This window comes from Canis lupus, chromosome 6 (genome assembly GCF_011100685.1).
Source record: "Canis lupus familiaris isolate Mischka breed German Shepherd chromosome 6, alternate assembly UU_Cfam_GSD_1.0, whole genome shotgun sequence".
NCBI lineage: Eukaryota > Metazoa > Chordata > Mammalia > Carnivora > Canidae > Canis > Canis lupus.
The window spans coordinates 39963836-39989578 of record NC_049227.1 but is presented as its reverse complement, the minus strand read 5'-3'; the positions used below and the strand labels follow the sequence as shown (position 1 = coordinate 39989578).

The following is a 25743-nucleotide window of genomic DNA, read 5'->3' as shown; positions in this document are numbered from 1 at the left end:
CAGGGAGCCACTTCTTACCTCCCTTCCTTCCTGGGAGAAATTCTTTCCTTCAGGCTCATGCAAACGCCCTGTGCCTGAGCCCAGGGCCCTCCCCCCACGGTCCCTACGCTGCAGCCCCTTGGCAGACCACCAGGGACGTCCCAGTGCCACAAGGGTGCTGGCAGCGCCCCGCACCAGCTCACGGTCACCCTCTCCCTGCAGAGGCCCAGCGCCGGCCCTACTACGCCGACTACTCACCCACCCGCCGCTCCATCCACTCGCTGTGCACCAGCCACTACCTTGATCTCTTCATCACCTTTATCATCGGCGTCAACGTCATCACCATGTCCATGGAACACTACAACCAACCCAAGGTGGGGCTCGGTGCCTGTAGATGCCCGCCCTCCCTGCCTCCAGGACGGGTGGCGGGGACACAAGCCTCAGGAGGGCCATAGGTGGGGTCTGGCACTCAGCCGGGTGGCCTGGATCAGAGCTGGGGGCTCCCGGGTCTGCAGCCTATCCGAGCCCTCGCTGGGGTTTGCAGGGTGTGGAGATGTGGTTTGAGCAGCGAGTCCTTTTTTTAAAACTGGTTGAAACTCCCAGGGCCGCCCGCCCCGGAGGGCCCCCCCCATACACACACACAGCGGTTCAGCATGGAAACACAGGCTGTGGGAACGTCCGTGGGTCTGGCTGCCCAGGAGCGCGCAGGGCAGGAGACGGCCAGGGGGAAGGTGGTCAGCTTTTTATTTGTCCCGTTATGCCTGTGTCTCCGTCAGTTTTTGACGAAGGGGCGCCCCTTCTCTCCCGCAGTGGAAGGGAGTGTCTCAGGGTAACAGCCTTCAGACCTGAGCTGCTCAGCCGGGCCGGGGGTCTGGGCGGGGCAGACGCCCCCCACCCGAGGGTGCCTCCGGGCCCCGTCTGGCGACCTGGCACAGCCCTGCGTCTAGCAGGAGTCCTGTCCCGCCGAACCGGGGCGCATAGGGGAGAGGCGGGCGGGCTGGGAGCGTCCGCAGCCTGATGCTCTGCTCGCAGTCGCTGGATGAGGCTCTCAAGTACTGCAACTACGTGTTCACCATCGTCTTCGTGTTTGAGGCTGTGCTGAAGCTCGTGGCTTTTGGGTTCCGGAGGTTCTTCAAGGACAGGTGTGTGGGGCGGGCCCCGGAGCCTGGAGGACCCTCAGGCGGGGTCTCCCCCGCCAGCCTCCGGCCCCGCCTGAGGCCTGAGATGGGGGGTCGCCGCTGGGTCGCCGTGTGGGATGTGCCGGGGGTGTGAGGAGGCGCTGAGCCCACCGCCCGCCCGCCGCAGGTGGAACCAGCTGGACCTGGCCATCGTGCTGCTGTCCATCATGGGCATCACACTGGAGGAGATCGAGATGAACGCGGCTCTGCCCATCAATCCCACCATCATCCGCATCATGCGCGTGCTCCGCATCGCCCGAGGTAGGCGCCCGCCTGTGCTTCCCCGGGCCCCGTCCTTCCTCGGCTCCCCCCGCGGCGTCCACCGGGGGACCGTGCGGGGACGGGAGCGAGAGGGTCAGGCGGCCCCTGCTGACGCTCAGCTTCTGGCCTTAGTTCTGAAGCTGCTCAAGATGGCCACAGGCATGCGGGCCCTGCTGGACACGGTGGTTCAAGCCCTGCCGCAGGTAGGTCAGCACCCCAGGGCCAAGGGGGCCGCCGCAGATGCCCCCGGAGCACTTGGTCACCCACTTGCTCACGTACCCCACCGTCTTGCCAAAACCACGGTAATCGGTCTGCGCGTGCGGGGAGTCCCTCGGCTGTGCCACGGAGAGTAGGGCCGGGTGCCCGGGGAGGGCTGGAACCAGTGCCCCGCCCCCAGTCCAGTTCCGGAGGCAGTGGGCAGAGGAGGCCGCCCACAGGGGTTGTGTGAGTTCAGGGGCCCACCGCCGGGCATCCCATGTGGCCGCAGGCCCCGTGTCTGCCTCCCCGTGCTTATGGCCCCGACCCCAACCCTCTGTGTCCTCTTCAGCTAAAGGAGACTCACGGTCCCCCTGTGCTGTGCCCGGTCCCTCTGCCAACACCCCCCTTGCCATCCGTCCATCCCCCCAATCCCGTGTCCACCTGTCTGTACACCCAGCGCTCCTAGCCCAGCACATTCCTGTCCAGGGGCTCGCTCATCCCCGCCCCAGCAGCCCCTGTAGCTCGTGTTGGGGTGACGGGGGTGAGTAGACAGGTGCTGGGAAGCCTGAGAAGCCAGGGTGGCCTGGGCAGTGCTGGCAGGATGTGCTGCCCACGAGCGGGGGGTGGGCGGGGGTCCCTGAGGCTGGGGACCTGGGTCCAGGGGGCGGGGCGGGGGTCAGAGGCTGATGAGGGGCTTGGGCATCTGTCCAGTGGGACGGGAGCCCCTGGAGGACCCAGAGCTCCAGGGCCGGGAGCGGTGGGTCAGGGACAGGCCCGAGGGCAGCCTCCGGGAGCCTGGCCGGCGGGGGGTGAGGGGGGGAAGTGGCGGCCCCTGACCTCGCTCTGCTTCTTCTCCCGTGTAGGTAGGGAACCTCGGCCTACTTTTCATGCTCCTGTTTTTTATCTATGCTGCCTTGGGGGTGGAGCTGTTCGGGAGGCTCGGTGAGTGTGCACAGCCTCGCCCACGCCTCGCCCACACGCATGAGGCTCTTGGGTCCCTGGGGGACACTGGGCCCTGGCCAGGCAGACGGGCTGCACACCTCGGGCCTCGGCATCACCCGGCCCCGACAGCCCTGCCCAGCACATAGCGTGGACACGCACGGCGGCCAGAAGCACGATGCCTGACGGACACGCGGGCACACACACACGGGCTCAGGCCAGCTGGGGGGACAGCCACACGTGAGCACGGGAAGAACACACACAAGCACACGTGTGTCCCTGAGCTCGTGAGGCCCCCGGGCACCCTAACTGCCACACATCCCTTCTTGTCACCGTCTCCCTCGTCCCTCAGGCCCGAGGCTCTGACCCACGTGCGCAGGAGCAGGTGGGGACTTCCTGTGACAGCCCAGTCCCGGTGGGCTCCCCTGAGCACTGGAGAGAACTGGGGTGGCTTCAGGAGTCCCCAGTGTGGGCCTGTCCGGGAGGGGGCGTCCCAGCTCAGGTCCACCCCGAGGGCCTCCTGGGACTCAGCAGCAGGTGCCCGTGACCCCAGGCCTGACGAGTCCTGGCCCCAGGGCCAGGGTGCAGGGTGCCTCCCGCTCCAGGGCAGCCCTGACCTGCCGCTGAGCCCGAGGGCGTGTGGACCCACAGGCAGGCCTGGGCCACGTGGGAGCCATCTGATGGGGCTTGGCCGGTACGCCCATGGAGCCGTGTCCACCTCAGTCCCAGGGCTGAGGTCCGGGCTCTGGGCTGTGCCCAGAGGCAGCCTCCACAGCCGGAGAGGAGCAGTCCTGCCCCCGCCCCCACCCCATCCTGAAAGGACACGTCCCCGTAGCAGCCAGGCCCCCAAACTACCCAACACAACACCATCTCCTCCCCGGGAGTGCAGCGCCCGTGTGGGTCAGCAGGGTCCCCACGTGCGGGCTGACGGGGCGAGGGTCTCCCCGGCAGAGTGCAGTGAGGACAACCCCTGCGAGGGCCTCAGCCGGCACGCCACCTTCTCCAACTTTGGCATGGCCTTCCTCACGCTGTTCCGCGTGTCCACGGGGGACAACTGGAACGGGATCATGAAGGTAGCGGCCCCGGGAGGGGGCACCACCCGGGCGGAGGGGGGCACCTAGTATAGGGTGGAGGGAGGGGGCAGGGTGCCCTGTATGGGGGGAGTGAGGGGGGAGAGGCGCCCCAGCACCGCGCTCTAGCCGCCCCCCCCCCCCCAGGACACGCTGCGGGAATGTGCCCGGGAGGACAAGCACTGCCTCAGCTACCTGCCTGCCATCTCCCCCATCTACTTCGTCACCTTCGTGCTGGTGGCCCAGTTCGTCCTGGTCAACGTGGTGGTGGCCGTGCTCATGAAGCACCTGGAGGAGAGCAACAAGGAGGCCCGCGAGGACGCCGAGCTGGACGCCGAGCTGGAACTGGAGGTGGCGCAGGGCCCCCCCGCCTGCCCCAGGCCTGAGGCCCCGCCGAGCCCAGACACCCCTGGCCTCCTGGTTGTACGCAAGGTGTCCGTGTCCAGGATGCTGTCCCTGCCCAACGACAGCTACATGTTCCGGCCCGTGGCGCCCGCCTCGGCCCCACACCCCTGCCCACTGCGGGAAGTGGACGCAGAGACGTGCTCAGGCACAGCCGCCTCCGGTACAGGTCCTGAGGGGGCTGGGGCTGTTGGGGGGGGGCGGGGGGCAGGCAGGCCTCGGGTGGGGGGATGGGAGCTGCAGGGCGCTTGCTTTCCTGCCCAGGCCCGGTGACCTCTGCGCATTCCCCGCCCGTGGAGTCCTGCACGTCTCTCCAGGTCCCCTCGGCGGCCACGCTCTCCCCAACCAGGGACAGCGACAGCCTCCGCGCCCTGTCCCCTCGGGGCGCAGCCCGCTCCCCCATCCTCGGCCGGCTGCTCTGCAGACAGGTAGGAGAAGCGCCCCGCCCTGCAGCCCAGGCCTGGGGGCCCCCTGGGGCTTCCTGAGCACCTGCCCCCCGGATGGGGCTGGGGCAGAGTCCCCACCAGTGGCTCCCAGCCACGTCTCAGCCTGCTCCGCGGCCTACCTGGGGAGGGGCTTCCCGGCCGTCTTCCTCATCGGATCCCGGGTCATCCCTGCAGGAGCCCACGCTTGCCGACTCGCTGGAAGGGCACACGGACGGCCCCAGGGACGGCGGCCCAGGCTGGGGGGAGCCTGGCGGGAAGACCCCGATGAGGCAGGCATCCCTGAGGGCCTCCCTACGGTCCCCGCCCCACTCCCCGCGGCCCGCCAGCGTCCGCACCCGCAAGCACACCTGCGGGCAGCGCTGCGTCTCCAGCAGGGCCCCAGCCCCCGGCGGGGAGGAGGCCGAGACCCCGGATCCTGCCGACGAGGAGGTCAGCCACATCACCAGCTCGGCCCGAAGCCCCTCCGCCTCGCCCGCCTCCCGAGGCCTGGGGGCCGGCGACCCCGACCTGTGCAGGTTCTACGGCGTGGATGCTCAGGGCTTCCTGGACCCGCCAGGCCAGGCCGAGGAGCAGAGGCGGCCCTCCGGGGAACCGGGGGGAGGGGACGGCCACGCGGAGACCAGGGAGGTAAAGGGCCGCGCCCTAGAGGCCGAGCCAGCCTTGGGGGCACGCAGGAAGAAGAAGATGAGCCCCCCCTGCATCTCCATTGAGCCCCCCGGGGAGGACGAGGGTGCGGCCCGGCCCCCGGCGGCAGAGGGCAGCACCACCACTCTGCGGCGGCGAACCCCGTCCTGCGAGGCCCTGCCGCACAGGGACTCCCTCGAGCCCATGGAGGGGGCCGGGGTGGACCCTGCCACCAAGGGCGACCGGCGGGCCCAGGCCCCTTGCCGCGCGGAACACCTGACCGTCCCCAACTTCGCCTTTGAGCCGCCGGACAAGGGGGGCCCTGGCGGAGACCTGTTTTTGGACAGTGGCCATGGTGTGGCCCCAGAACCCAGAGCTTCCTTTTCGGGGGCCACGGCGCCTCCTGAACCCCATAAAATGGAGCCTCTCGTGCTCTCCAGTGACCCCACAGAGAAAGGACGGGGGCTGCACCTCAGAGTCCTCCAGAGCCCCCCAAAGAAAGCAGGGTCTCCCCCAGCCAGCCCCGCCTCAGGTGACCGCGTGGACAGGCCAGTGTAGCTCAGGGCGCAGTGCCGCAGGTTTCAGCAGCGGAGCTGGGGTGCACCCAGCGGGGTGACGGCCCGGGCAGGGCTGCGCATGGACCCCAGCTCTGGGCCCGGCGCGGAGGAGAAGCGGGGAGCCGCCCGGGGAGGGAGGCAGACATGGGGTCTGGGCGAAGCAGAGTGGGGACACGCCCCTCGGCCTGCGAGCCTATGTCTAGCCTACGTCCGGTGGATTCAGGTTTGGGTTTTTCCAAGTTTCGCCACCATGGTCTGCAGCCATGCCCACATCTGGTCAGCGGTCCCCCGACAGCAGCTGCGTCCCTGCCACAAAGACCAGGAAGACCAGAAGGAGGAAGTCCAAGGCTGCCCAGCAGAGCCCCATTCTCACACCCGCTTTTCTAAGGAACACGTGCTTGGGGCCACCTGTGCCCTCCCGGGTGGCGGCTTCACCCCAAGGCTGCCACCGCCACGCTCATGTCACTCACTCCTCACCTGTCTGCCCCCCCCACACTCTTCGTCACTGTCTTGGCCCCCTGCGGGCCCAACCCCACTGTTCTGCCCTCGGTATTCCAGAAACAACCGCGCCGCGGGGGAGTGGGGTCCATGCAATAAGCCGCCGCCGCTGCCGGCGGCCCCTCGCGGGCCGGGTGAGCAGTGTCTGCTGACGCTCCTGTGTTCCATGTATGTTTCTTTTATTAATTCAGGTTAAACGTTGCAATAATCTGATAACGGGAAATCCGGCTTCTTAAGGGAGGGGGAAGCAGGGGTGGGGGGCAAAGCAAAATGGAATAAATGTTAACTTATTTAAGAAATGCATTGGATGAGTGGCGGCAGGGCGGTGGGACCCCGCGTGGTGGCCCGAGAGCGGGGCTGGGCCAGTGTTCGCCGGGACTCCCGGAGGGGTGGTGCAGGGGAGCAGAGCGGGGGCCCACGGGGACAGCTGCTAAGGCGGGACCGTCCACCTGGGGCTCTGGGGGGTGCCCCCCGTCCCCGTGCCTCTGCTCTGACCCTGGCAGGGGCCTCGGAGCCCCTCATCTCAGCCCCAGCCTCCCCCTACTCCCTCTGGGCCCACAGCGCCCTTGGGACCGGGCCGGGCTGTCCATGAGGGGCTCTGGCTGCACGAATGGCAGGGAAAGTGACCCCAGCCCCTCACTGGGTACGTGACGTGTGCCCTGCGGAGCTGGGGGGCTGCCCTGCGCCCTGCGAGGCCACGGCCTGAGGTGGCCCATACGCTGCTGTGCAGGAGGGGCGGGGAGGAGGGGCTGAGGGTCAGGCTGTGCGGGTGTCACCTCCCCCTGCCCCCCATGCTTGCTGCCAACTGACACTGCAGACCCAAGGAAACCTGTGGTTCTCCGGTGGGGGGCAGGGACGGTGCCCCCTCTTCCAGGAAGCCCTCCCCAGGTTCCCGTAGCCCTCACCACACATCAGATGGGCGCCGCTCCCAGCTGCCCGGCTCAGGGCTGCCCCTTCCTAACCGTCCTCCGTGTGACCAGGGCCTCGTGACCCAGCTGATTAGGGGCCCTGGGAGGGGCCGGCCTTGCCTGCACTTGACCCCGTGGCTCCCTGTCCGGCTCCAAATCACAGGCCATGTGGGAGGGGTCCCCCCCTTAGATGTGGGGAAACCAAGGCCCGGGTGGCTGCCTGGCAATCCAGCAGGATGTGGCTTCTCGGGGCTCAGACACCCCCACCCCAGGACCTGTGTGGAGCGTGGCCGGTAACTGTCCTGCTGGAGGACGGTGGAAGCGGCACCGGCTCTGGGCCTGCGCTGAGCCCACGCTGGCCGCACGGCTTGGGGGGCAGCAGAGTTCCGCCCAGGCCGCCTCTCCTGGAGCCCGGGTGCCTGATGTTGCCCACCCCGGGGGGCAGGGCAAGGGAGGAGTCCCGTGCCGCCCCGTGTCCCCACAGCCGGGACTTCAGGCCCTCGCCCACCTGGCTCCATACTCCACCTGTGGGGACCCTTCTCCCCGCCCGGGCACCCGCACTCAGCTCCCGGGGGCTGACCCGTCACCCGGACAACGTGGTGGCCTCTCCAGAGGACCCGGCCAGCCTGCTGGAGGCCTTGACCCCAGGGCCCCTCTGGTCAGCCCGTTCCCCCCAGAGGGGCCTGAGCTCCCCGATAGGAGGCTGTGCCCACTGTCCTCACCTGCCGCTGGCCAAGCTGGGCTGCGTTCCTTGGCTCCTGGGGCATCAAGGGGCAGCGGGGGGTCTGCCTCCCCCCTCGGGGAACCTGGGGCTTCCCTTCGGGATCTCCTCCCTTGGCCGGTCCCCACACAACCAGCTGGTAAGAAGGCCTAAGTGTCAGGGTGCCTGGGGGCGCGTTCAGCTGGGCGCCCCCTCTTGGTTCTGGCTCCGATGGTGATCTCAGGGTCGTGAGATGGAGTGAGATCGAGTCCCGCGTCGGGCTCTGCGCTCAGTGGGGAGTCTCTCTCCCTCCCCCCCCCCCCCCCCCGCTCATGCTCGCTCGCTCTCTCTCAAATACATAAATAAATGTTTTTTAAAAATCCTGTAAGTGTACGTCCGTGAGGCTGGGGATAGAGGGAGGTGGCCCCGTGGGCGGCGGCCTGACCCCAAGGGGGCGAGATGGGAGGAAGGAGGGAGGTGCCCGGTTTCCTTCACGGGCTTAGGTTGCGCAGGTATCACGGCTGTAGTTCAATAAATGGAAGCTGAAATGGGAAAAAGAGGAGGGTGGGCACTTCTGTCCCTGCTGCTCCACCGGAGTGAGGGCTCTGCGGGCATCAGACCAAGCGGCCCGGGCCCCACGGCCTGCTTGTGACCGGGATGGCTCCTGGCCCCCCTCCGTCCCCGCCCCCCCACACCCCCCGAGCTGCTGCGGGAACAGTCAGCGCTGGAGGAGGACCCTGATGGATCATTCCAGGGGCTTCCCTGCTAAGGACAGAGATGGTTCCCAGAGCCTCGGTAGATTAAATGTGGATCTTCGCGTCTGACGACTGGGAGGGGAGAGGGGAAGATGGATCTAGAAAGCTCTTCCTGGCCTGAAGAGCCCAGAAACTCCCCCTAAGACGGTGTTGCTCTGGTTGTCGGTAGGTTCATGCAAGCGACCATGTGCACAGAGCAGGGGGCCCAGCAGGACGCCCTTCCAGTGACCAAGGTTAGCACCCTGCTTTACAGAAGGACCCGCGGATGAACGGAGACTCTGCTGCTGGGGACGCTTTGCACCCAGAGACCCTCACCCCCGGGGCCTGGAGGGCAGGGTGGCCCGGGGGGGGGGGGTCCACGTGGGGCAGAAGCCCCGGCTCCAAGAGAAGGGCCGCCTGGCCGCCAGGAGCCTGAGCTCGTGTGGACAAGGGCCCCGAAGTGCAACAGCTCCGCAGGGGGCTCCTCTCCTCAAACCTCAGAAACCGAACACTTGCTGAGGCGCCACCGCCCATTGCCTGTCAGCACGAGGACTGCGGGGCGGGGTAGAAGGGGCGCTCTCCCCACCGCGGGCAGCTGCGGGCAGCCCTGTGCACGGCCTCGCCTGCACAGTGGAGGACGTGTGCACCCCGGACCTCAGCAGTGCCCCCAGCACACGCCGCGGACACAGGAACGGCCGCGGCCACCTGGTCCTGAGGCCCTGAAGGCAGGCAGCCCGGGGGGGCCCCGTGGCCGCAGGACGACAGGCTCAGGCAGGAGCAGCGTGACCGTGACACACACTGCCATGGGCGGGGGTGGGGGGAGCAAGGCTCCAGGGGGACCACACCTGATTACACTCAGCCAGGGTGAGCCTGAGGCCAAACGCACCCGCATGGGTGCACAGTGTCAGCGTGGAGGGGGTGGGGGCATAGGGGTCATGCCCCATCTGAACCCCATCACCATCACCGTTGCTGCCTCTGTCCCAAACGCTTGTCACTCAAGAGACACAAGCCATGAGCCGAGAACTGGCCCCAGTCCCAGGGGCTGGGCAGGGGGCGCCTAAGCAACACCACCCACCCCGTGCTCGGGGCCTGGGGCCCCCGTGACGGTGCCTGGACCCCTCCCCTCTGCCCCGTGACCCGCACAGCCAGAGCCAGGCGACAACCACGTCTGCTTCCATGCACTTTAATGAGGGTGGGCGCCCACGGCGGGCTCCGGGGACAGGCCACGGGGACAGGGGGAAAAGGGCGGCCCCCGGGCCGGGGGGCAGGGGTGAGGCGCCGTGGAGGCCGGCTTCCCCACCAACCCGGGCGGCCCGGGGGCTGGGCTCAGGGCTCCTTGGGGACGTACTGGTGGATCCAGTCCAGGTAGTAGGCGACGCGGGTGTAGATGCCAGGCCTGTTGGGCTGAGCGCAGCCTTCTCCCCAGCTGACCACACCCGCCTGCAGCCAGACGCCCCTCACCCTGCAGACCAGCGGCCCTCCAGAGTCGCCCTGGGGAGCGGGAGGGTCAGGGCGGCCGGGGCCGGGCGGCGGGGGCCAGGGCAGGGCGGGGGTGCCCACCTGGCAGGAGTCGCTCTTGCTGTTGCCAGCGCACAGCATGTCCTCGCGGACGATCCGTACGCCGTCCCCCGTGCTGAGGCCCAGGTGGTATTGCACGTCACACATGCTGTTCTCCACGATGGGGACCTTGACCTGCTTCAGGGGGAAGGGCGGCGGCAGGGGCGCTGCGGGGAGAGGCGGGTGGCGCATCAGGAGGGGAGCCGGCCTGGCCTGGCTGTCCAGGGGCTCCCGGAGGGGGTCGGCTCACCCCGCCCTCCGGCCGCCTCTCGCACTCACTTCCACTGTGCACGTCACCCCAGCCCGTCACCCAGCACGGCGTCCCCGTGGGGAAGGTCTGCAAGGCGGGTGGCAGGGTGACCGGCTGGACATGGGCAGAGACGTTCACAGGGTCCTCGAGCTCCAGCAGGGCAATGTCCGCCCCATTCTCGGGTGTGTAGTAGTTGGGGTGCATGACGATCCGGTTGACGGGCAGCAGGTGGTCCTGGTAGTAGAGGTGCTGCTCCCTGAGCTGAACCCTGATTTCTTCAGGACACACGACGTTCCTGGAGAGAGAGGCGCCCACTCAGGGGGCTGAGCAGGCCACTGGACCCCGGGGGAAGGGCTGGAGCCCCCGCCCGCCCCACAGCACCCTCACCCAGCCCCCGCCCGGCCACTCACGGTCCCACACAGTGGGCAGCAGTCAGCACCCACTGCGGGTGGATGAGGGAGCCCCCGCAGATGTGCCTCCAGTACTGGCCTTTGAGTCTCAGGCTCACCTGCCAGGGCCACTTGCTCCCAGGGGCCTCCCGCCCCCCTACGATGCCCACTCGCTGCAGCGCCTGGCCGGGAGCTGAGGGTGAAGCGCCATTAGGACGGACACAGCCTGGCCCGGGCTCGGCCGCCCCCTGTGCTTCCCCAAACCCAACCCCCCCAATCATCGCTGGGCGTGTGGGAAGAGGGGGCAGGGGCAGGGCAGCCCATGGCCAGGACTCACCAGGGGACACGGGGACCAGGCTCCCCAGGAGGGCCAGCGCCAGCACCAGCGGACTGGGCATCTGAAAGGAGCAGTGGGGGAGCAGCGGGGCCAGGCTGGGGTCTGCAGATGGAGTGGGTCCCCTGAGGTCAGGGGTCAGTGCCCTGGATCGGGGCTCTGGGCAGAGGGCTCACCTTGGCCGAGACCACTGCTGTCTGAGCCCAGCTGCTCTCCCCCGCCCACTTATCCTGCCAGGCCGCTGGAGGGGGCGGGGAGGAGCCTGCCGGTCTCCAATCCAGACTGGAGGAACAGGATGATTCACATGAAGGCGCTCCCGTGACCTGCGTCCCCACCACCCGGACCCCAAGGGTGGGCTTCTGGCCAAGCAGAGGACCCGCCACCCCCGAGGAGGGCGGGCATGGCCTCGGGCTCTGGATGGCTAAGATGCCTCCCTGCGCTGTCTCCCTCGGAGAAGTTTATGGGGGCGGGGGGGGGCACACTGCGAGGGCAGGGGGGCCCTCAGGGACAGCACCCCCTGCCAATGCTCACACTGCCCACTTCTCCGCACCCTCCTCCCAGGGGGTCAACATGGCAGGCCCGATTCCTTGGGGACCCCACAATGCCCACCCCTGGGTGCTACTGAGCAGTGCCCCCGATTGCATCTGCGCCTTGTGAGGGACGCGCAGTCTGAGGGCTCTCAGCAGAGGGAGGGGCGGATGCACGTGACAATGAGATAACACGAAAGGCCGGTGCTGGCCCCCTGGACGCTGCCCCCACTGGGCTCCGTGGCCAGGGCTGGGCCCCCCACCCCACCCGTGCCTCCACCCACCTCCTCCCTCTCCCCTGGGCCTCCTGGTCACCGGGCCTCCAGCCCACGTCCTCCCTCACGGACCCTGGGCCCCCTGCACTCCCCCTGCCATGGAGTTGCCCCTTCCTCTAGGGAGCCTTGCTGTGCCCCACCCTGCCTGGACACCAGCCTGGCTCTGGGTGGCCCCTGCAGCATCTGTCCCAGGTGGTCCACGTTCAGTCCTCATCCTCTCCAGATCTGGGGTTAGTTGTCTGTCCCGGGACGTCAGTTCTCTTATCATTGAGAAGGTGTTTGTAGGGTGGCCCAGGCACGGTGATGGGGCTGAGATGGGGCACCGCCGCTCTTCCCCTTGCCCTCCTCCCCGCTGACACCGCGCACCCACGTGGAAGGTGGGGCGTTTGGCCTCACGCTCACCTTGACGGACGCCCCCTGGGGCCTTGCACCCCCCCCTCACACCACTGACCAACACCACAACGCTTTCAGCTCCCCCAGAAATGAGATGAGCCCAACCTTCAAACTGGAGCAGCAGAAGGATGCTGTTACAAGGACTTCAACAGTGGAGCGTCTGGGGGCACCTGGCTGGCGCCGTGGGCGGAGTGTGCCGCTCTTAATTTCAGGGTTGTGAGTTCAAGCCCCATGTCATTGGGTGTGAAGCGTACTTAAAATTTTTTAAAAATTTAAAATTAAAAAATACATTGAACATTGAGTCTCTTTTGTGCTTTTCCCCCCATAATGTATCGAATAATACATCTCTTGCACCACATCCCCCTCACGTATTCTATGCTATGTATCCCGCATCACGACTACACTTGGCTTGTGACACATCGCCTCCCACGTCTGCATCCATTGTGGGATTCAGAGGTCAAGAGCTGAGAGCGCCTTGCCTCAGGACGGGGGCGACAGGGGAGCGGAGAGGCCGGTGTGGGACGGGGCTCCTTTCTGATGAAGCAGAGACAAGGAGGGACTTGTAGCCAACGCGGTGGGGGGGGGGGGGCTCTGAATGGGAACCCACTCAGAGGAGACACGTGGGGGCTTCTGGGTGGACCTCCCTTGGGGGCTCTTGCATGACCTTCAGCACCGGGGGGCAGGGGAGTGAAGAATTGTCCTCAGTGTCCTCAGAGCAGTGACTCCTGCCACACTGGGCCCGGGCGGAGTTTTGGTGGAGCAAAGATTCCTGGTGGGTGGCCTTGGGGGAGGCGCCCGCAGTCAGCGGCTTGTCTCCTCGGGCAGTGCCGGCCTCCTCTGTCGACTAGAGTTCCTGGCTTCCCTTCATCATTTGGAGATTTTCATCTAAATAAATGCACGTACACTTTATTTTTTTTCACAGTGGCTGAAAGCTGTTTTGTCCTCTTTTTAAAGTTGGAGGTCTTTGTGTTTCTGGACAGAGATTTAATGATTATTCATCCATGTGGACACATAGGCCTCAACTCGAATCCTTCTAGAACCCAGCTCCATGTTGGGTGAGGCTCTAGGCCCCTGAGGTGGGAGCTCCTCCTTTGCCCCTCCAGGCTGTTCCTCAGCCTCCGCAGCCCAGTGAGGGAGACCTGCCCCGGCTCTGTACCATCCCGCGCTCCGAGCCTGCCCACTGAACAGGCTGCTCCTTTTCCCTCTTAATCCAGAAGTTCTTTTTTTTTTTTTTAATTTTTATTTATTTATGATAGTCACACAGGGAGAGAGAGAGAGAGAGGCAGAGACATAGGCAGAGGGAGAAGCAGGCTCCATGCACCAGGAGCCCGACGTGGGATTCGATCTCGGATCTCCAGGATCGCGCCCTAGGCCAAAGGCAGGCGCCAAACCGCTGCGCCACCCAGGGATCCCAGTTCTTTTTTTTTTTTAAAGATTTTATTTATTTATTCCTGAGAGACACACAGAGAGAGGCAGAGACACAGGCAGAGGGAGAAGCAGGCTCCATGCGGGGACTCCATCCCCGGACCGGGGTCACGCCCTGAGCTGAAGGCAGACGCTCCACCGCTGAGCCCTGGCGGCCCCGGAAGTTATTTCCAATTACAAGGGGAGCACGTTCCCGCTCTAGACGGATACAGACACCTTAAGGCAAAAACACAAGAAATCCATCTTCCTTCCTCCTTTTCCCTCCCACCCAGGGTAATCACGGTCCCTTGTTGGGGTGATGACCTGCAGAACTTTCCTCAGCCTGTATGGGCCTAGGGCTGGATGAAGTGGGGGAGGGGCATTTCAGGAAGAAAGGCTCAGCGGGGACGGGGCTGGGGAGGGTCCAGCGCAGAGCTGCAGACTCCAGAGGCCTGGGGCCAGGGAGGGCAGCAGGGCGGGGGTGAGCAGAGGTGGCCCCAAGTCCCTGACAACCACACCCACCCTGCCCTGCTCCTGTTCCCAGATGCAGGTGAGCCCAGCTCGGACCAGGAGCGGTCAGGGCCAAAGGAGCAGCTAGTGTGAGGATGGGGGCGCGGGGGAGGGCTCCCCCAGGGGGCCACCACTTAGGCCCACCTGACCCACATGCACTGGGTGCCAGGAGATGCCACCCGGCCAGCAGGGCATCCCCAGGGCAGGGGAGGCAGCATGCGGGCCAGAACAGCACTCCCCATGCTGCAGTTTGCTCTCCATCAAAGGGGACAGAGCAGCTCGGTGTCACAGAGCCCGCAGAGCCGGTGAAGTTTGGAGTTTCTGCGGGGTGGGGGTGGTGAGGCGGGTGCAGGCAAGGTCAGCCCCTCCCAGGACCCCTAATCATCTGGGTCATGAGGCCCTGGCCACGCGGAGGACCGTTAGGAAGGGGCGGCCCTGAGCGGGGCAGCTGGGAGCTGCGCCCATCTGATGTGTGGTGAGGGCAGGAACCCGGGGAGGGCTTCCTGGAAGAGGGGGCACGGATCCCCACCCCCCTGCCTGAGGGAGGCGAAAACAACGTGGGTTTGTCCACAGGTCACCTTGGGTCTGTACTGCCAGGTGGCAGCATTCACGGGGGTGCAGGGGGAGGCCACGCCCGCGGAGCCGGTCCTCAGCCCCTCCTCCCCCCTCCCTTGGGGGCCTTTCCTGCCCCTTCCCCCCCAGGGGTGTGGAGGGTGCTGGCTGCCCCTGGACAGGAGGGGACGCTCAGGAGACAGGGGACGTGGTCTAAACCGATTATGGTGGCGGTTACTTGATTGCATATATTTGTCCAACTCAAATGGATTTGGACACTTGAAAAACATTTTTAAGGTTTTATTTATTCATTTGAGAGAGAAGGAAAGCAAGGCGGCAGCCAATAGAGGCCGCCCTCCCCTCCAGCTGCCCATGGGAGGGCGGGATATGCACCCTGCAGGCCAGCCGGAGCGGCCTGTGCCCCGGGCTGAGGGATCCCAGGGCTGGGGGCACGGGGCACATCGAGGGGCGGGGCCGCGGGCGGGGGGCGGGGCCATCGAGGGGAGGGGCTGCGGAGGGGGCGGGGCTGTTGTTAGGGGCGGGGCCGCGGGGGGACTGCGGGGAGGGGCGGGATCGCTGAGGGGCGGGGCCAATGGGGCGGGGCTGTGGTGAGGGGCGGGGTCACGGAGGGGGCGGGGCGGGCGGCGCCGCGAGAGGAGACCTGGCCCCCGCCCTCCCAGGCCGAGGCCACCCGCCCCGCGCCCCTGGGGTCTGTGCTCACTCTGTGGGGGTCCCCGAGCCCGAGAGTCAGACGTTAAACAGCAAACAGAAAACTCGAAGAGAGTCTCCAGAAGAGCGGGAAAAAAATTGTTTTCTATGTTTCAAAAAGTGCTTAGATATTGGCAGCGGGGACAATCTAGCAGAGCCCTAGGCCTCTCCTACATCTGCCCCCACCTGCCCCCACCTGCCCACACCTGCCTCCACCTGCCTCCACCTGCCCTCACCTGTCCCCATCTGCCCCCACCTGCACCCACCTGCCCTCACCTGCCCACACTTGCACACTCCTGCACACACCTACCCCCAGAGGACCGCCAACACACCTACCCCCAGAGGACCGCCAACACGCAGTGCACTCCTGGGGCCTGTGCCTGGGGTAGATGTGGGTCCTGCTCCTCCCCCCAACCCCCCAGCAACGGTTGGAAAGAACCTGCCAGAAGAGCAGCTTACGGAGCATTTATTCCTTGCAGGTGGGTGCTGGCAGCCCCTGGCTTCCCCCCCCACGTGTGCTTCCACCCTGCCCCAGCTCTTTAAGCGGCACAAGGCCGAGTGCCAGCCTTCCTTCCTGTTCTCTCCACAGAAGCCGGGACTTGGGCTCCAGGGTGCCTCTGGCCCCATGGGGGTGGGGGCAGGAGGCACAGAGTGGGGTGGGCGGTGGGGGAGTGGAGGAGCGAGGTCAGCAGGGCAGAGGGCGAGGGCAGGGGTCAGCCCCTGCGATTCCCCCGATTCTGGCTCCCCCGCGGGAGCAGGTGGCGCTGGATCCAGGTCCAGTAGGCAGAGACCCTGACGTAGACCCCCGGGAATCCGGGCTCGGCACACCCGCGGCTGAAGCTCACCACCGCTGCCTGCACCCAGCGCCTGCCCCACAGCTGGCAGACCAGCGGGCCCCCAGAGTCGCCCTGGAAGAAGCAGGAATAACAAATGGGTCCCATGGGACTCAGGTCTATGCAGCAGGGTGGGCGCTCTCGGGCGAGGCTGCCATCCCAGGGGCCCGGTGCTAGAGGCCGGGAGGGCGCCCAAGGGAAAGCCCCTGGGGCTGCAGGCACAGGCCTGGTAGGGTTCGGTTTCCATCTTTGGGCTGTGCCTCCCTGCAGCCTGCAAACCGGCTCTAGCTGCCTCTTTTTTCTTTTGGACAGTTGAGGACTCTAAGATTCAGAGAGGTCAAGCAACTTGTTCTAGGTCACCTAGCTAGTAAAAGCAGAGCTAAGATGCAATCTATTATTATTATTATTATTATTATTATTTAATATAATTATTGTAGTAATATAATTAATTTAATTAATTTATATTTTAATTAATTTACATATTTATAATTTACATATAATATAATGATATAATTATTTAATAATTGCATTAATACTTATTATTATTGCCAAGCCTGCCTGCTTCTTCCAATGCGTACTGCCCCCCTTACCAGTCATGTGGTGTCTCTGGGCCTGGACCCCATCCCTCTGCGCCCTGTGGCACCTGCTCACAGCCCTGTGACAGCCGGAGCCGACACTCTCTGCTTTTTATTGTCAGGATGGATCTGATCTCATTCTTACGAGAATTATTTGTCAGGTTCCAGCTCCAAGCCAGACACTGTGCTGCGTTGGGTGAGAAAAGCCCCCGGCCTCCCGGAGCTGGATCTCTGGATGCCTCCCCTGCCCCAGGCCCAGGATCCGGCCTGCTTCACGGGGTCACTGAGGACGAGGGAGGTGACCCGGGACAGCTATTTGCTAAGCACAGAGCAGGTGCATCAGATTCCCTGTGAAGGGGGCCGCTGCCTCGCTCCCACCGCACCTAAGGGTGAACTGAGGCCTACAGGTGTCCCCAGCTCTCCCAGATGCTGCAGGGGGTCAGGGGCAGGAGCACCAGTGGCGGGGGACTGACCTCGCAGAATCCCTTCTGGCCCCGGGAGGAGCCGGCGTAGAGCATGTCGGCGGCGATGGGCTCTGGGTAGTAGAGCCTGCGGCAGCTCTCCAGACCCACGGTGCGCACATCCACCTCCTGCAGCCTGTGGGGCTCCAGCAGGGCCTCTGCGGGACACGGGACTGTGGCTGGGGGCCTCAGGGCCCACCTGGCGGTGACCCGCCAGGCCCCCAGCCTGCGCTCTGGAGGAGCCAAGGGCAGCAGCTCCGCGGGTCCTCCCCCGTGGCCGGCGCACGTGTCACGGGGGGCAGATGCCTGAGCAAAGCCGGCTGAGCAGGTGCAGGATGTGGCCCAGGCCGGCCCCTAAGGTGAGGTGAGGGGCCGAGGGGAGTCCCCTTTGCGGTGCCTCCCTCTGCCCCAGACCCCTGTCCCTCACCCACCATTCTGCCTGAAGTCCCCCCCAGCCGGTCACCCAGCAGAGGGTGCCTGCGGGGAAGTAGGAGCCCGGTGGAGCCAGAGGGATGGGTCTGGTGGTGCGGGAGAAGGCCACGGGGCGCGCCAGCTTCACCAGGGCCACGTTGCCACCCTGGAGTGCATCCCCGTTGAAGGAGGGGTGCTGGATGACTCTGATGACCGCCGCGGAGACGGAGTCCCGGGGATGCGTGTACAGGACAGACTCTCCCAGCTGGACGCTCAGGTCCTGCAGAGTCACGACGCTGGGCAAGGGGCAGAGGACACGGTGGGCTCTGAGGATGGCGGCATGGCGGCCCCCACTCCGCCCACCCAGCTCTGCCGGGGAGAGGGCATTGCGCCCGGGACCTCCTTCCTCCCCGAAGGACCCTCTGCTCCACCCTGGCCCACAGGTCGGAGCGAGGCATAAGGAACGCCGGGGACATCCTTGTCCCCGAGAAACCCGTCGGGCCAGGAGAGGCTCTAGGGAGGAATCCAGCTCCGCGAGAGCGGGTGGTGCAGGCTTCGAGTGCAGAGCCCCCCATGCAGCAGGGCCCGTACTGGGAGGACAAAGTGGCCCCGTTCTGCCTGGGGCCAGATGGACAGCCATCGGGGAGGCGGCACCAAGACACCCGGGGGCCAGGGGACTAGGTCGGGGCTGCGCTGGAGCAGGGTATGGGAGATGACGGTCTCGGCGGAGGCTGGGGCCAGGGCCCCATAAGCGAAGGCAGGGGTGCACCCTGGGGCTGCTGAGGCCTCCGAGGGCAGCGGGGGGGGGGGGGGGCAGTGGCCTGGGAGGGGCCGCAGGAAGGGTGTCTCCCGCGGAGAGGACCCATTGGAAAGCACGGGGGAGCTTCTTGGGGAGGCTGTCATGAGCGGAAAATATGCTGCATGGTGCGCCGGTGTCAGCACATGGGGGCAGGAAGCCCCCAGTAACCGCTGGGCACGTATCAGGACTTAACGTCTGCCCAGGATGTTCCGGAAAGGGCCCTGTACCCGCAGGATTACAGAAGGCGGGGCTCCGGTGGGGGCTCAGTGGTGGAGGGTCTTCGCCCCGGGTGTGACCCCAGGGTCCTGGGATCGAGTCCCGCATCGGGCTCCCTGCAGGGAGCCTGCTTCTCCCCCTGCCTGTGTCTCTGCCTCTCTCTCTGTGTCTCTCATGAATAAATAAAATCTTAAAAGAAAAAAAAAAGAATTGCAAAAGGCTTATATACCCCCAAAATAACACTTGGGACAGCTGCTTATATTTTAATCATCCCCTCTGGGAAGGTCGCGCGACAGCATAGTTGGGCTTCAGGAGGGGCCAGCCTTGACTGTGGGTTGCTTCGTGACTGTTTTGTTTTGCGTTTGGTTGGCAAGTATTGTCAGGAGGGGTCTTGCTCTTGAAAAATTTGCTACTTTCTCGTCCGCCCGTGCTCCCCGCGGCCTCGTGCACGGTGGCTGGGGCGCGGAGCCGCCAAGTGTCCTGCGGCAGCTGAACCCACAAAGCCCGTCCCGTCCCCGCAGGGGGATAGTCTCCAGCCTTAAAACAGAGGGAACTTCTGACACCTGCCGTGATAGCATGGATGACCCTCAAAGACCTCCCGTTCGGTGAAACAAGCCAAACTGGGAAGCCGGCGTCATAGGATCCACTTCCACGAGGTGAGAACTGTGGAGCCGGGAAGTGGGGGTAAGGGTGAGGGCTCACGGGGACTGAGCTTCGGTTTGGGAAGTGGGGGGTCCTGGCTGGGCAGTGGGGTGGTCCCTGGACAGTGTGGACGGAGCTACTGCCCGGAACCGCGCGCTGAGAGAGGATCGAGACGGCCAATTGCATGTTGTGCATTTAACCGTGATTCCAAAAGTGGAAAAAAAGTTCCTACTTCCAAGGAGCATCAGATCATCAAAATATGTTTTCTTTCCTAGTTTGAAGGAAATGGCCGGCATCGAGGCATAGGTGCGAAGCGGGGAGCCTGCGGCTGACCAGGAGCCGTGGGCGGGCGGGCGGGACTCACCCAGAGACGCAGTGCGCGGCGGTCAGCACCCAGCGCCCAGGCTGCCTCTGCACACGTGCTGGCCCCCGACTCAGAGGCTGACCTGCCAGGGCCACTGCCGGGGCACCGCCGCCGCGCCCCCCACGATGCGGGCCTCCGGGGTGAAGCCTCTCGCTGCCGGAGGGAAAGGGGGTCACCGGGCCGGCCTCCCCCTGGGCGATCGGGGCCCAGGTCGGGCTGCAGAGGTGGGGTCCCCTCCCACCCCCGCTCAGACGGCACAGCCCACGGCACTGCCCGGGACGCCCCACAGTGGTCGGCGTGCACCCTCTCTGCCGTCCAGTGGGATCGGGGCCTGGCCACGTGAAGTGTGCCCTGGCCATGGGAGCTGAGTTTTCCCCTTAATTTCAGGGCATCTGGACGTCAGGGGCCCCGAGAGTGGCTGGGGGCCCGGGTGGAGAAGGAGGTGGACGTTCCCACGGCTGTTATTTGGAAGCAGGGGAGGCCCTGCATGTGGTTCTGGCAGGTTGGGGCACGAGGGGGCACCAAGAAGCCTCAGTTTCCATCCTGTGCCTCCCAACATCCTCCTCTGTCCCGCGGGGGAGCTGCTGCCAGGAGAGCCCTCAGAGCGTTGAAGGTCACAGAAGGGCACGTGAGCGCAACAGTTCTCACACAGACCAGGGGGCCCGGGCTGTGGAGCTCCGAGGACAGCTTGGGTGGAGTGTGACCCCCACACCCACCCCACCTGCCCCGTCCCCGGGGCAGAGCCGCGAGGCAAGGAGCCCACCAGGAGTCGTGGCCTGGGCCCCCAGGGTTGGAGGTCGGGGTCGCTGGCAGCCGGACACTGTGATCTGGGGACTCACCCCCGTCTCCCAGGACGAACAACAGGAGCACCAGCAAGAGCAGCATCTGCGGGCACCGGCAGGGTGGGGGTGTTGCCGCCTGACCCCCCCCCCCACCCGCCGCAGCCCTCAGAGCCTCCCACAGGACTCCCCGCCGCAAACACACAGGGGCCCCTGTGACCCTGGCCTCGTGGGGTCCGCACCACCCCAGCCCAGGAAGGACCACAGGGCGAGCCTGCCCCTCCTGCTCTCCAGGGACCCCCTCCTTACCTGGAGAGGCGTCCACCCAGGGCCTGGTGGGGACTCGTGGTTCTCCCTGCACCTCGGTGGCACCTGACTCCGATGGCACCTGCCTCTGGCATTGTGTCACTTTGGCTGGGAACGACACCCAACCCCTTCCCCTTGGCCTCCCACCCTCTTCCCTGTCCCTCCGAGGTCCCAGAAGCACGGAGCAGGGAAGGAAGCCCTGGGGTGGGGGCTGCACAGGGGCACAGGGATCCGGGGTCCCCCCAGGGCTGGCAGCCGGACGAGGTGACCAGTTCACTCCGGATGTGCTGGGAGAGCTCTTGGCTCCCTTGCTGCCCGGCCAGGCTGCAGGTAGGAAGGGCCAGCATCCCCTGCCGTGTGGGCACCACCGTGGGCTGAGTGCCCTGTGTGGCCTGGGCCGGGCAGGGGTCTCCTGCCGACGAGAGCGGCTCCCTCCCCGCGGTGCACCCGTGTGCTGAGCACGCAGCTCGGTTGCAGCCGCCCCAGGGAGGCCAGCCTGCGGTCGCGGGTGGGTTGGGGAGCAGGCTTCAGGGACCGGGCGGGCGCTGAGGGGAGAGCCTGGGGCGTGGTGACCCGAAGCATCTGCCTGGACCAGGTGCAGAACAAACACGGAGCAGGAAGGCCTGGCAGGTTACGGGAGCCGCCTCCCCGTGGAGCCGACCCTGTTGATCCTGGGGGGGCCGGGGACACCGGAGCCCTCTTATCTCGGGTACTCCCTCCCAGGCCCACCCCAGCCCCATGGGCCTTGGCTTCCCGTGACCACCATCCCTCCCGCAGGGGCCACAGAGGAGGAGAGGCCGGGTGGGCCTCGGCAGGCATGGGGACGGCAGGGCCTGGCTGAGGCAGGGGCCGCGGGGGCAGCCCTGCAGGGTGGGGGGCCCTCCGCCGGCCTGGCCTCGCTGTACCACCCCTGACATGCAGGGAACGATGCTGGGACTTGGTGTTACCATGGTAACACACCCATGACACAAATTCCACCCCTGAAACAGTTCAGAGCCCTTGATCCCTTCACGGTCCCATCCACCTGCTGGCCTTTGAGCCCCAGGTTCTGTCCCCCAGGAAGCGGGCCCCACGGGCCCACCGCGGCCACGCAGCCGTCCCGTCCCCAGCCCGGGGCCTTGGCACAGGGTGATGGCGGGGGGCGGGGGCTTCCTGAGGTGGCACAAGTTCCCTCTTCCATGGTTTAAAAACCCAACCAGGAAATGTCCCCTTGTCTTCATGATAAAAATAGTAACTTTTTCCTTTCTGCTTACCCACATGTGCTCCACAACAGAAGGTGCAGACGTTTGGAAAGTCCCGGGGAAGCAGTAAAAGCGCCCCAGGGCTGCCCGCCAGGGCCGTGGACTCTGATGTCATGGGCTGTGCTGAGCCCCTGCATCTGCATCCTGGCAGATCCACAGGACCCACGTCCAGGGGCTCGGGTCCCCCGGGAGCCCCACACGCTGACAGCTGTTCCCGCCTGGGGCTGTGGCTCTCCGCCTCCTCTCGCCACCCAGACCCCAGTGCCATCTCTCTCGGGGTCCCCGGAGCACATCTGCCCCCACGCCCCGCCCCCCCCCCCCCCCCCGCCCACCGAGGGAGCAATCCAGCTGTTCCATTTCCACCCGGGGACTTTATCATAGTTCACTTGTTCCCTCATCCGTGTGGGCAATCTTTCTAGCTCTGCTGGATCCAAGAACCATGAACAGATGCCCAGGACAGAGGCCCCAGGGGGCGCAGGCCAGGGAGGGTGGGTGCCCCGAGGCTCCCCCATCGTGGCTGTGGTGCCCGCTGTGGGGCAGTCCGGGAAAGCACACCCACATTTTGGCCTCCTCTTGCCCCTCCGCTCTCGGGGCCCCGTGCCGCAGCTCTACTGAGCCTGATTCCTGACCCCTTGCTCTGCCTCCAGCCCCACACTCAGCTGCCTATGGGCGTTTCTGCCTGGCCGTGCCTGGCATCTGGAACTCAGCCCAGCCAGGGAAGGTACCTGGGAGGGTCAGCGAAGGCTGTCACCTGAGTGGTACCCAGACAAGCAGACACCCCCCTGTAGGGAGGAAGAGATATTTGCATCATAGCCAGGCCACCTTTACATGGCGACTGGTTAATTCAGAGGACAGACCTGGCCTCACGGGAGGAGTTGGATGGACAGATGGACAAATGGATGGATGGACACGTGGATGGGCCGATGGATGGATGGAGGGAGGGATGGATGGTGGACGGATGGATGATGGATGGACGGATGGAGGGAGGGAGGGACAGATGGATGGACGGATGGAGGGATGGAGGGACACGTGGATGGCTGATGGATAGATGGATGGATGGATGGATGGATGGATGGATGGATGGATGGACATGTGGATGGGCTGATGGATGGATGGGCAGATGGATGGATGGACGGACAGATGGACGGATGGAGGGACGGAGGGATGGAGGGATAGAGGAAGGGATGGATGGAGGGACGGAGGGAGGGAGGGATGTGTGGGTGAGTGGTAGATTTAATCCTGGGACTTGGGTCAAGCCCCTTGGAACCACCACCGTACAGACTTGGACAGGGCGAGCGAGGGTCAGTGTGAGCTCTACTCATGGGTCACAGCCCTTGGCTCTGTCCTGCACCACAGTCACCACATGGGCCTGGGGACATTCCTGTGGGAAGCCACCTTGCCCGGGGCCAGCCCATCCCAGAACGACTGTGGCCACACTCTGGGCATTCCCCAAGCTCTCTAATCTGACGCAGACCACATGGAGAGGACGGCCCACCCCAGGAGCCCCTCACCCCCTCCCTCGCATCCTGCTGCCCCTCCCCCAGCAGTGGGGAAGCCCCGGACGCTGAGAAGGCTGGAAGAGAAGGTGGTGCCCAGGCCAGGGCCAGGGGGGCCAGGGCTCAAGCCGCAGACACGGGGAGGAGGAGGGGGCACCCCCCGATTTGCTGCTGGATCCAGGGCATGTAGGTCCGGGCCCCAGTGTAGACCCCGGGAATGTCACACAGGGCACGGCTGTAGCCCCAGCTGACTGTTCCCGCCAGGTACCAAGCGCCCCTCACCTTGCAGACCAGGGGGCCTCAAGGGAGGGGTGGGGGCAGGGGGAGGGGGACGGGGAGGGACTCCCGGAGCAGGGTCTGAGCCCTCACTCCACGTATGCAGCATGTCCTCCCGGATGATCCCGCCGGGCGGTGCCTGGAAACAAGGTACAGCTGGTGGTGGAGGAGGCTCCCCACCACCTCCACTCCCACCTGCTACGGGGGGTCAGGCAGAGGCAGCAGCTCTGAGAGAGGGGACCCGAGGCTGGCAGGGTCCCCGCAGAGCACAGCTGCCCCTGTGGGCACCAGGGCATAGGGCCCCCCCGTCCACCTCTAAATTCCTAAGACTCTGTTGATGGAAGGACCAGAAAGACAATAGAGAGCTGAGGGGTTTTTGGTTTTTTTTCCCCCAAAATGGCTTCTTTTAAGTTGTAAAATATAAACATTTCATTTTTCCGTCCCAGTACTGACTGCCAGCTGGTCAGAAACCCTCCAGGCTGACCTCGGGGTCAGATCTCTCCAGTGGGGTGCATGGGGTGGGGGGGTGAGCAGGAGCCAGAGGCCCCTTCTCTCCTTTCTGGAACCTGCAGCCGCCCGCCCACCTGGAGTTTCCGGGAAGGGGGGACAGCCCTGGATGCCGCAGGGTTGGCCTTGGCACTTGCGGCCCGCATCCTGTCTGAGCCCAGATCTCACACCTCCTGACCCCCCGGCTCCCCAGGAGCGAGCGGGAAATGCAGTGGGCGGTGGTCAGCACCCACGGGGGGTGGGGGTAATGAGGGACCCCCGCAGTGGTGCACCTGGGAGGCCCAGGGGTACTCGTGTTCCAGGCTGACCTCGTGGCCACTTCCCCTGGGGGGCATTGTGACCACCGACGATGCCCGCTGGGGACGGACGCTGGAGGAACAATGGGCAGGGGTCAGGGACGCGGCTGTGCCATCCTACAGAGCTCGGGAGCTTTCTAGACTGTTCTCACCTCGTCAGACAGCCAGCTGGCCTGGGGGCAGGGCTGGGGTCCAGGGAGGGGGGCACTGCACTGGGTTAGGACTCACCCGGGCCCTTGGTGGGCACGGAGCCCCCCCAGGCAGGGGAGGGTCAAGGACAGCAGCCAGGGCATCTGCAGGGGAGAAGGGAGGGGGATGGCTGGCGTCAGGAGACCAAGGCAAGATCCCAGGGTCTGCAGAGCCAGCCTCAGGGGTCTGACAGCATCCTCACCGCGGATGGACCCGCGGCCCTCCCCTCTGTCCTCCCTGGGAGTCCCTTTATCTCTCCTTCCAAGGAAGTGGGTGGGGTCTGGCCAGACTTGCCTCCCCCCAGGGTGGGGAGTGGTGCCACGCTCCTGCTGCGACCCGCGTGGCGGTCAGGGCCCTGCCCCAGCCCTAGCCCATCCATCCCCTGGCTGGGCCCAGAGCAGCTCCTGGGGCAGACGCAGCGGACCAGCCGGATGCCCCGTCCAGACCAGCATGTCTCAGCCGGGGCCACTGGACACATCAGAGACATGTTGGGTGCCGGACTAGGGGCCCTTCGGGCACAGGCCAGGGACACCGCTAAACACCCTCCAATGCACGGCAGCCCCCACAACGCGAGGTCGTCAGGCCCTCGTGTCCAGGGCCCAGGTTGAAATGGCCCCGGTCCAGGCGCAGCCATTTGGGGGTGAGTCCCGGAGGTCACGGAGGCAGGCGGCCCTGGGCACCCGGAGAAACCGAATCTTCCCCCGGGGGAGGCCTGGCGCTCGGCTCTTGCTGGGGGCTCAGAAGCTACAGCCCGTGACGCAGCCCAGCGCCCAGCCTATTCGCCCAGCAGATCCCGCCCGGTGCCGGGTGCCGGGTGCCACACGTCGGCTGCATGCAGGGACAGCCCGCTGTCCAGCGGCCCCGCTGACGCCTGGGACCCGCGTCTCCAAAACGGCCAGGCTCCCAGCGCCCGTGCCCGCCTTGTGGCCCAGTGACTTCTGGGGGCCGAGGCGACCAAG

The 25743-nt window shown here is 65.8% G+C and overlaps 2 protein-coding genes, 2 long non-coding RNA genes and 1 other non-coding gene across 6 annotated transcripts in view; 2 read left to right on the top strand and 3 right to left on the bottom strand.

The window, feature by feature from the left end:
- Positions 1-6447, top strand: part of CACNA1H (calcium voltage-gated channel subunit alpha1 H) — a 49417-nt gene extending 42970 nt beyond the window's left edge. The window contains 9 exon segments of the mRNA XM_038540857.1: positions 202-353; positions 1012-1121; positions 1285-1418; positions 1551-1621; positions 2480-2558; positions 3507-3628; positions 3773-4190; positions 4292-4455; positions 4648-6447. Of these exon segments, the coding sequence (XP_038396785.1) occupies positions 202-353; positions 1012-1121; positions 1285-1418; positions 1551-1621; positions 2480-2558; positions 3507-3628; positions 3773-4190; positions 4292-4455; positions 4648-5655 (2258 nt within the window). The 3' untranslated portion in view covers positions 5656-6447.
- A 3215-nt stretch (positions 6448-9662) lies between these two features.
- LOC100049001 (tryptase) lies at positions 9663-11090 on the bottom strand. Its single transcript, NM_001097555.2, has 5 exons — positions 11028-11090; positions 10712-10883; positions 10331-10596; positions 10055-10218; positions 9663-9985 (listed from the first exon to the last, which is right to left on the bottom strand). Exons 1-5 carry the CDS (start codon positions 11086-11088, stop codon positions 9821-9823), a joined length of 828 nt encoding a protein of 275 aa, NP_001091024.1. The 5' UTR covers positions 11089-11090; the 3' UTR covers positions 9663-9820.
- Positions 11091-15341: 4251 nt separating this feature from the next.
- Positions 15342-19669, top strand: LOC119872223. The gene is made up of 3 exons (XR_005360985.1): positions 15342-15872; positions 16924-19344; positions 19606-19669. It is a non-coding gene; the product is annotated as an uncharacterized LOC119872223 (long non-coding RNA).
- LOC119872343 lies at positions 15669-18458 on the bottom strand. 2 transcript variants are annotated; one of them, XR_005360987.1, is made up of 4 exons: positions 18265-18458; positions 17694-17969; positions 17275-17420; positions 15669-16301 (listed from the first exon to the last, which is right to left on the bottom strand). It is a non-coding gene; the product is annotated as a transmembrane protease serine 9-like (transcript). The 2 variants fall into 2 exon arrangements; XR_005360986.1 differs by having other exon boundaries at positions 17694-18458.
- Positions 19670-19835: 166 nt separating the features above from the next.
- Positions 19836-22271, bottom strand: LOC119876333. Its single transcript, XR_005360388.1, has 3 exons — positions 22033-22271; positions 20783-21450; positions 19836-20579 (listed from the first exon to the last, which is right to left on the bottom strand). It is a non-coding gene; the product is annotated as an uncharacterized LOC119876333 (long non-coding RNA).
- Positions 22272-25743: the final 3472 nt, after the last annotated feature.

Bases quoted from the DNA above. Each gene is read 5' to 3' on its own strand.
- LOC100049001 (NM_001097555.2), bottom strand. From the start codon at position 11,088: ATGCCCAGTCCGCTGGTGCTGGCGCTGGCCCTCCTGGGGAGCCTGGTC. The intron at 10,597-10,711 runs GTGAGTGGCCGG...CTCTCTCTCCAG, and splicing joins GCTGCCCACTGTGTGGGACC to GAACGTCGTGTGTCCTGAAG. The intron at 10,219-10,330 runs GTGAGTGCGAGA...CTCTCCCCGCAG, and splicing joins GGGTGACGTGCACAGTGGAA to CGCCCCTGCCGCCGCCCTTC.